The sequence below is a fragment of the Mytilus edulis genome, chromosome 10 (genome assembly GCF_963676685.1).
Source record: "Mytilus edulis chromosome 10, xbMytEdul2.2, whole genome shotgun sequence".
NCBI lineage: Eukaryota > Metazoa > Mollusca > Bivalvia > Mytilida > Mytilidae > Mytilus > Mytilus edulis.
The window spans coordinates 5,511,885-5,522,240 of NC_092353.1; the positions used below are offsets into that span (position 1 = coordinate 5,511,885).

Genomic DNA, 10,356 nt, shown 5'->3' on the forward strand with positions numbered 1-10,356 from the left:
ATTTCTGTATGGGGGGATACAGTGAAGGATATACTATGGTAGGCAAATTCATCAACAACAAATAATTGATGTAGGCCAAGTCGAAATGTAGTTTAACTTTGACTAGATTACATAGAATAATAGTCCTAACTGATGGATCCACAAGAGGCAACCTGAAAAGAACCATAAAATAATTTAACAAAACACAAAAAAACTATACAGAGGGGATCCCGGTAGAGTTATCAGATGAATTGCAATGTTTGTTGCATTAAGTCTGGAGGCAAAAAATTTACACACACCCAAGGAGAGATCAAATACAAATAAAAGGCAGACTCTGCAAAGTAAGTGGACCAGGATGAAGGACAGGAAATATAGATTGCTACAAAAAAAGAAGACATTTTGAATAGTAGGGATTTACCTAGGAGAATACCAACTAAAGTAAAGCAAAAAGTGGTTACAGTGTTTCTTTTACAAGCACAAATTTAAGTTTTAACATATGATTTTACTGGACGAGAATGCATTATTTAAACATCCTACACAGCACCCCTCCCCATTTTGAACATAGATTTAACTGATAGATGAATGATGTCCTGAAGACCAATTGGGTATATTGATAAACTATTAGTATTACACACATTTATATATAATTTTCAATACATTACACGTCATTTGTTTTATGTTTACAACAATCTTTCTAAATGACAATTTGACATGTCCTCATAGTTTTTATCAGGTCACACAAAATATTCTTTCTATGATGTAATTGAAATTGATGGGTATCTACACTTCCATCACATGCACATCTTTTGATACTGTTGAATGTCTGTAAAAACCCATTCATTTATGATACAATCATTCTCTGGTAATGCAGCCACATTTTCCTTATAACCTGAAGTTAATTGTCATTCTGTTCATTATTTCATGGTCAGGAATCATCTAAAAAACACAATAGACATTTTATTATCTAATGATATATTTAAATGTGCTTTTTCTATCTAAACCCTTTACAGGTGATATTCCTGCAGCTCAGTAAAATGTTTAACCCTTTCACATTAAGTATGTGCCTAGCTTAAGTATTAAGATCTCTGGTAGATAGTTGTCTAATTGGCAATCACACAACATTTTCAATTTTTTATATTGTTGAGGTCAGCAGCTACTAACTTTTATAGGTTCATTCCTTAGAAAATTATAATAATTGGTTATCCAGAAAAGGTGTTTTATAAATTTGATATCTTTTCTTGGAAAAATGAAGTTTTTAATGTTATCACTGTTATCCACAATTTTTATTGGTACTTGATATCCAATTAAAGTATCATATCTCAAATTTGTCACATGTATTGGGTAATTGGGTCCAACCTGCCAAGGAATTAAAACAATTATAAAATGCAGTGTGAAAACAATAGCCTGGCATCCTGACCCAATCTAATACTTTGTCTACAATCGAGCAATGAGCTATGATCCCAGGCTAGAAAATAAAAGCAATATACTTAATACTTTTTATACTTAGTAAATAAAACCAAAATCATTCTTTTTTCATTCAGATATATCATATACATACTATGTATGTAATCCGATCAAAGAGGGATAACTCAATATTTCAACATAAAAGAAACCAAACAAGTTCAATTTAAACCTGATCAAGCACTGGATAAAAAGATCCAGGGATGTATATTTGAGAGAAAAATATGTTTTTCAAATCAAAAGCTAAATATAAGGACAAGTGACAAATATCTTGCTATCATGGCTTTTGTGCTCCTTTTAAACTCTGTGATTCCTTTTTTTCATCAGCAGCATTGAATGCTTTAAAAAGGTTTTGTATATTTCTCAGAAACATAGTTACCTTGAAAAATTCTTGCTTAGTAAGTTGTCCTTTGTTTTGTAGTGTTGGATGGTTGAGAGCTTTAAACGTCATTGCTAGGATATGATCATCAGATATGGTGTGAGAAAATAGTAGTTTATACATTCTATATATCTCATCATGTGTCAACAGTCCTGTTCCATAGATGTTCAATAACTCAAACAAATCTGGAAATATAATGACTTTTGTATTAAATTGATTCAGAATTGTCAGTCAAACAAACAATTGTATCATTCTTGGAAAAAATGAAAAGGGGATGGCAGATAACAAATTGGGGTGGATCCAGCCATTTTTAACCAGGTGCTCCGCAGGGCGCAGCTTTATACGACCGCAGAGGTCGAACCCTGAACAGTTGGGGCAAGTATGGACAAAACATTCAAGCGTGATACAGCTCTGAATTTGGATTGTGATCAAATTTTTGACATTACATGTTTTTTTTTACACAAAACAAATGTCAAGATTTTACAAATCAATTAAAGATTTCTTCTTCAAACTTATTTAAATCTAAAATTAAATAATTGACACAGCATAGGTTTCTGATACAGAATGAATGTGGTCTAATGAACTTAAAATTATTTTTTTTGCCTTTGAGCAATTCAATATGCTGTTGAATATTAATCCTCTCAAAAAAATGTTTGAAGAAATTTTCTTCTTATTTATGAAATCTGAAATGAGAAAAATTTAACCCCCCCCCCTTTTTTTCACATCCCCGTTTCCCTTTTTCCAAAACTGATATCAATTCAAATTTCTAATGGAGTTTGCAACAATAACTACTCTTTTAAATACATCATAAAATATTAAAATGTAAAATAAAGTGCTTGTTATCACTGAATGGTAAAGATTGGTTGGTAGTAAAAGTGAATATAAATTGTTTATTGTATAAAACAATAAAAAAAACTTCATCAGAAACATTTTATATTGGCAAATTTCCAATGAAGTTATTTACATAAAGTTATTGGCAAATAAAAATAGAAAATGACATCATAGTCATGTCTGGCAAATGTCCAACATACATTATCTAAAAACATTTTAGATAAGATAAGGGAAAAAAGCTTCATCAGCAACATTTTATGTTGGCAAATTTCCAATGAAGTTATTTACATAAAGTTATTGGCAAATAAAAATAGAAAATGACATCATAGTCATGTCTGGCAAATTTCCAACATATATTATCAACTACTATTCTATACAAAGAAAGATAACTCCAATTGAAAATTAATTGCTATTGCACAATATTGTGCAATTAGATATTTCTTGCTATTGTGCAATACTGTGCAATTGAAAATTGTTTGCTATTGCACAATACTTGATATGGAATCCTGATTTGGACCAACTTGAAAACTGGGCCCATAATCAAAAATCAAAGTACATGTTTAGATAAAGCATATCAAATAAGCCCAAGAATTTAATTTTTGTTAAAATCAAACTTAGTTTAATTTTGGACCCTTTGGACCTTAATGTAGACCAATTTGAAAACTGGACCAAAAATTAGGAATCTACATACACAGTTAGATTTGGCATATCAAAGAACCCATTCATTCAATTTTTGATGAAATCAAACAAAGTTTAATTTTGGACCCCCATTTGGACCAACTTGAAAACTAGGCCAATAATTAAAAATCTAAGTACATTTTTAAATTCAGCATATCAAAGAACCCCAAGGATTCAATTTTTGTTAAAATCAAACTAAGTTTAATTTTGGACCCTTTGGACCTTAATGTAGACCAATTTGAAAACGGGACCAAAAATTAAGATTCTACATAAATAGTTAGATTCGGCATATCAAAGAACCCCAATTATTCAATTTTTGATGAAATCACACAAAGTTCAATTTTGGACCCTTTGGGCCCCTTATTCCTAAACTGTTGGGACCAAAAATCCCAAAATCAAACCCAACCTTCCTTTTATGGTCATAAACCTTGTGTTTAAATTTCATAGATTTCTATTTACTTATACTAAAGTTATGGTGCAAAAACCAAAAATAATGCTTATTTGGGTCCCTTTTTGGCCCCTAATTCCTAAACTGTTGTGACCTCAACTCCAAAAATCAATCCCAACCTTCCATTTGTGGTCATAAACCTTGTGTTGAAATTTCATTGATTTCTATTTACTTATACTAAAGTTATTGTTCTAAAACCAAGAATAATGCTTATTTGGGCCCTTTTTTGGCCCTTAATTCCTAAACTGTTTGAACCAAACCTCCCAAAATCAATCCCAACTGTCCTTTTGTGGTCATAAACCTTGTGTCAAAATTTCATAGATTTCTATTCACTTAAACTAAAGTTATAGTGGGAAAACCAAGAAAATGCTTATTTGGGCCCTTTTTGGCCCCTTATTCCTAAAATAATGGGACCAAAACTCCCAAAATCAATCCCAACCTTCCTTTTGTGGTCATAAACCTTGTGTTAAAATTTCATTGATTTCTATTCACTTTTACTAAAGTTAGAGTGCGAAAACTAAAAGTATTCGGACGACGACGCAGACGACGACGCCAACGTGACAGCAATATACGACCAAAAAATTAAAATTTTTGCGGTCGTATAAAAAGAAGGTTCCCTACCAAGGAGAAAGGGGGGTTCCAACTTTATGTCCCCATTCAAATGCATTGATCATCCCCAAAAAAAAGGGGTTCCAACTCCCAGAACCTCCTCTGGATCTGCCTCTGGACAGACATCTGTTACTTTATCCTAAATGTCCCACCATGACAAATATTTCAAACAATCATGCCCTATTTTTTCAAGTAGATTCTCGAAATAAACCTCAACCCATATAGTTGATTAAGAAATGCCTATTTTTTTCCTAAAAATAAAGCTGATTTACTAATTTTACTATTATAAAGTGAAATGAATGGATAAAAAATATGCATATAAATTGAAAAGGCTTCAATAGAACAGATACATATTCTGTATTCTTAATTGGCTTCAATAGACCAGATACATATTCTGTATTCTTAATTGGTTGATTGTTGTGTTTTAAATGTTCAGTGGCAAATATTTTCAGGACTTTCAATTTTGAAATGAAATCTTTATCTCAGACAAAACTTACATTAATTTTAAGATTTTAAACAACAATTTCTATCATACCATTTATCTCAGAGTCTATATATATACTTCAAGATTTTGAAATAAATGTATGTTCAGTTTAAAAATGATAATATTATTCAAACAATGCTAATTTTCTTTTTATCTAAAATGTTGTTTGGATGAAGAACATGACAAAAAGCATTTCTTTCCACATGTGCGTTTGGATTGAATTTTTGCCTTAAATTGACTCACCACATCCTAGAATTATGCTTTTCAAACCAAAATGAATATTCCTATATCAGGGCCGGATCCAGCCATTTTCTAAAGGGGGTCCGAACCCAGAATAAAGAGGAGGGTCCAACTCATACAAGTATAGTAACATATTGTAGTAGTTGGAATTTATATAGTATTTGTCCACCTAGAAAACTTAGTAATGTGAAAGCTTGATTTTTAAATATATACATTTTGTCGTTTGATTTCAAGGTTATATATTATATCAGATTTAATTTGTGGCTCCACAACATCAGGATGAAAACAAACTACTTACATTTCTTTTTCTCTTCAGCTTTGATCTGTGTACTTAATGTGGAACATATTTTTATAAACTGTCTGGCATAAATACGTTTTGTTTTGGTATCCACATTAGCTGCTATAACAAGTGGGGCAAACACACTTCCTATAAATTCTGGCATATATAGAACGTCATCGTAGCTGAGTCCTTTTGAGTTGTTTTCTGAGATGTCCACCTCGTCATATCTGTTAAGCAATGATTTCACTTCAGCATCAGTAACTATAAAACAAGATGAGATATAAACACCACTTCAATTCTAAATGTATTTGACAAAATATGAGCTTCATCCAATAGAAATTGACCTTATGCAGTGGCGGATCTAGAAATTTTCATAAGTGCGGGCCAACTGACTGCCTAAGAGGGGTCCCACTTTAGTCACGCTTCAGTGATTCCCTATATAAGCAACCCCCCTAAATCCACCTCTTTTATGCAAGTGGGAGTATACATGTACATGTATAAGTGTTTGATTGATTCTGGAATATTCAAATACTAAATAAAAGATGAATTTTGGTCTTTTTTGTAGGGTTGTTATATCAACTCAATTTACATATACATTTATGTAGTTACAGACTTTGCAAGGATATTTTTTTAACCGAAAATATGAGTGAACAAATGTATTGATATTAATTTGCATATGGTCATTTTCTATCTGATGCAGCATATATGTATACTACATGTATAACAGGATAATGGAGGGTCTTAGTGAGAGTTCCTTCATTTCTGTATTCTTTATTAGAGTTCCTTCATTTCTGTATTCTTTGATATTTTAAGAAATTTTCTTTATTTTGTTTTATTTTAGTAGGGTAATTACTATCTACTTTATGTTTAGCACCATATTACTTTCAACTCTTAATGCCTATGCCCCTAAGTAGATGGAGGGGTCATTAATTGCTACCCATGTCTCTTTGTAGTTTGTACATCTCAAAATTAGTTTCCATTCTGTAACTTTAGTTTGCCTACATTGTACATCATCATCATCATCATCATCATCATCATCACAGAACACCAAATGTTATGAAGCTTATAACCATTAAACACAGATCAAGTTTGAATTTGGGTGGCGGAACTTTTATTTCTCTAATTATGTCCCTTTTTAAAGTTATATGCAAGCAGGGACATCCTCCATTCATTTCCCTAATTTTCTTTATTTTTTGCCCACTATTTTCTATTTTGTGAACCCATTCCAGTCCTAATAATGGAATTTCAGAAATACTATTAAATGATGCCATAGATTAGTGGTTATACATGACAACAAATCTTTAATTTCCCTTGTTATTGCTATTTTGTGCTTTTTTCCTTTGATCTTTATTTGTGATTATTTTTCAAATCATGCTTCTGGCTTGAGATGGAAAATTATTGCTTGAAACTAAGGAGACATGTGACGTTGCTAATGAAATTGATATGAAGTTGACAACGTCGTCATAGGTAAAATAGTGATAAACAGATTATCATTGGTCATCTCAACTTGATTGCTTTTCTCAGTTTCGCCTAACGGCCTCAAGCGAGAAAATCAATCTCGTCGAGATGATCAGCAATAATCTATAATTATATATAAAAAAAAACAATATAATGACTTTAATAAGCATGATAAGGGCATCACAACAGTTATGTATTAAATGAATAATTGTAAAATTGGTAAAATTTCAGTGGTTGTTTATCTTGTTATTTTTTTATTTCTTTAAATTTTTTTTAATAATTAATTGGATTAATGAATGAACAAACGGATGAACAGACTTACAGGCTGAAAAACATAATGATCATTGGGGCATAAAAATTGATAATCCTCTATTAGTACTATCAAATGTAAAAATACTAACATGGTGTTTCATCTCTTATTTCTTGAATTTCTTTTTCTGTTAGGATGGCCTGACCATTTCCCTAAAAAGATAAGAAACTTATAACATGTTTTTTTTTGTATCATACAAGAAGACTTTTTTATAATCTGATATGTGTTGCCTTCAAGACTTTCAGTTTAGGAAAGACAAAAACATGGGAGCCACTTATATATTCATTACTATTATGTAATGTGTGGCTACATGTAAGTTCAAAATATATATGAAGCTGTCAAGTAATTAAAAGATACAGTTTCTTGTGTATAATTCGGAGTTTAGTATGACGTCCATTATCACTGTACTATTATGCATATTTTAGGGGCCAGCTGAAGGACACTTACGGGTGCGGGAATTCTCGCTACATTGAAGACCCATTGGTTGCCTTCGGCTGTTGTTTGCTCTATGGTCGGGTGGTTGTCGCTTTGACATATTCACCATTTCCTTTCTCAATTTTATGTTAAATATATGACAAGGTTGCTGATTAAATCATTAGTACATCTATCTATATCATAATTTAATAATTCAATTTTGGATGAGCTGAAAGTTTTTTTACCATCAGCTCATAGCAATAATTTTTAACGTTTATTTCATGATTTCCTCCTTAAAAATGGATTTTCAAATTAGATTCTAAGGAATGACTATTTATTTTTCTGTCTATTTTAAATAACCTCAAAAATGTGGTGCACACTTTTCAATAACCACAGTTATATATTCAGTGTGCACCACATTTATGATGTTATTTCTTCATTGACAGAAAACATGTTAGTCATTCCTTAATCTAATGTTATTTTTTATTTACAGATACTTAAAACCACTGTCATATGACTGTTGTAAATATATCAGATATTTTCAAATCTATTTATTTCTCCATAAAATAAAATTATCAGGATACATTTCCATTCTCAATTTTATGTAGCTTTAAATACATTTGTACTTGTACAATCACAATGTATATATTTAAAAAAAAAAAAATCTGATTATTACATTGCATTTTTCATATTAGATGTTTCATCTGACCAAGAGCCAATGGCTCGAGGGCTGATATTCTTCTGATGACATGTTATAATTTTTGTATTCATACATGTATATTTTGCATAAGGAACAGTGGAGAAAAATTAAAGTTTTATATCAAAGTAATCTTTTTAAGTCTGAGGTTCAAATTTGTTTATTATTTAATACTCCATGCGGATACATTACAAATGTGATAATTACCAGATGCAGTTGATAAAATTTTCTTAAGCCTCCTAAGCATCCTTTCCTATTTGTGAATTTATGCAAATTTAATATTATGCTATCATCATACTGTAAATATTATGTTATTTGCTTTAAGTATATGATAATATAGGGTTATTGCATGAATATTATTAGTTACATAGTGTGCTAGTGACCTAATACGGTATATGGGGTAAGTAAATTCCATATGGGGTAAGAGCGAATTTATCTTACCGACTATCTCAACGTGTGAAATTTAGACCTATCAAAATGAGCAAGTCTTCAATATTATACTGTTAGCATTAAGAAACTACTTCCATTGATCTTAAAAAAACAGATACCAACAATAATAACTTATTAGGTTTAGATATGTAAAAACTTTTATGAATTTATTTCAATCTGAATCATCAATTTCTTTGTCTGTTGAAACCTTTATGTTTTTTTCTCAGTACCGTTTTGTTTTTATAAAGGGACGTAACACAACTACTAACTGTGTATGAAATAAGCCCTGTCTCCCTACTACCTTATATGGAATATAAAGGGACGTAACTCCACTACTAACCGTGTATGAAATAAGCCCCGCCTCCCTACTAACTTATATCAAATTTACACGGTCTCCAGGAGGGCGCTTTTAACCAATCACATTCCTAGAAATGTATAGGAGATAAGATAATGGTGAATATTGTCCAGAGTGGAATTTTATATTACATGCGCTTGCGAGTGCAATATATGTTCTACAAGGGACAGTATTCCCCAATATTCATGCAATAACACTTAATTGTATAGCAATATAATATTTGAAAGTAAAAATTGGTTTAAACTAAGATTTTGTCGTTGATGACATCATGAATTTTCAAGATTTATTGCACTAGTGCAATATTGGAATTTATTGCACGTTAACTTTTGGTTACTTTCTGTGGGAAATATTATATTGCTATGCAATAAAATTGGTTATGACACCTCAGGTAATTATAATTAATGATGTAGTGATTGGTTAAACTCCATCACTTGGTAACCCCCTAGTCCTATTGATCATTAGGGGGGTCAGTAGATTTCATAGGGGTATCAAGACATCATGTCTTTATAAACATCTATTTCCTCTATTACTGCTATTGAATTTCATTGATTATTGTTATACAAAACTTGGTATAACAAAATTTCTCAAAAGAAATAAACTATGTCCCAAGTAGGAAAAAAAGGGGGGTTGAATGGTTCAAAATGAATATCCTGGCCTTGTTATTCTGACCTTGTGAGAGCTGACTATATTTTCAAAAAAAAAAAATCTGCAACAGGAAACAGTTGTGAAGGCAAGTGAATATAATTTTCCGAGGATAATAAACTTGTAAAGTTTAGCACGCATATTGTCATTGACACATGATTGACCTGTTGACCATGTTGACAAATGAATATTTACTTCTAAATCTTTCGCACCAAATGGTCGTGTCCTAAGAGTAAATGTTCTTTATAACCCTTTTTTAATGGTTTAAATCAAGGATTTGTATGATAAAATCTTAATTTACACATCATACGAATCTTACCATGTTCTTCGTACTTTTGTTTACATATTTGTCAAGGAAGTTTAAACTTCCAACACAAAAGATTAAACCAAGGGGAAACAATCCTTCGTGGTTTTAATAATTCGCTGTAATAATTTTGCAGCCTATAAAATAAATGAAAATTAAACTGATTAATTGAAATAAAAGATCTAATTACATAAAACTTTAAAAAAAAAAATAACAGTCATGGAACACCACTGAGCAGCCAAGTAAAGATTGGGTATTTGAGATACCAAATCGGTTAGTTATTAGGCACTGGCTACGGTTACATGGAAATGTAACAATAATAAAAATATTATTGTTACATTGGAGACTAAATGCCGGA

General features: G+C 31.1%; 1 protein-coding gene across 2 annotated transcripts; it reads right to left on the reverse strand.

Moving 5' to 3' along the window:
- Positions 1–600: 600 nt before the first annotated feature.
- LOC139493211 (calcineurin subunit B-like) lies at positions 601–10,127 on the reverse strand. Of its 2 annotated transcripts, none has more exons than XM_071281414.1 (5): positions 10,014–10,127; positions 7,249–7,309; positions 5,408–5,650; positions 1,820–2,004; positions 601–915 (listed from the first exon to the last, which is right to left on the reverse strand). In XM_071281414.1, the coding sequence occupies exons 1-5, from the start codon at positions 10,014–10,016 to the stop codon at positions 862–864; spliced, it is 546 nt and encodes a 181-aa protein (XP_071137515.1). In that variant the 5' UTR covers positions 10,017–10,127; the 3' UTR covers positions 601–861. The 2 variants fall into 2 exon arrangements, with proteins under 2 accessions (XP_071137515.1, XP_071137514.1); XM_071281413.1 differs by lacking the exon at positions 10,014–10,127 and adding an exon at positions 9,722–9,850 and having other exon boundaries at positions 735–915.
- Between the last annotated feature and the right edge of the window lie 229 nt (positions 10,128–10,356).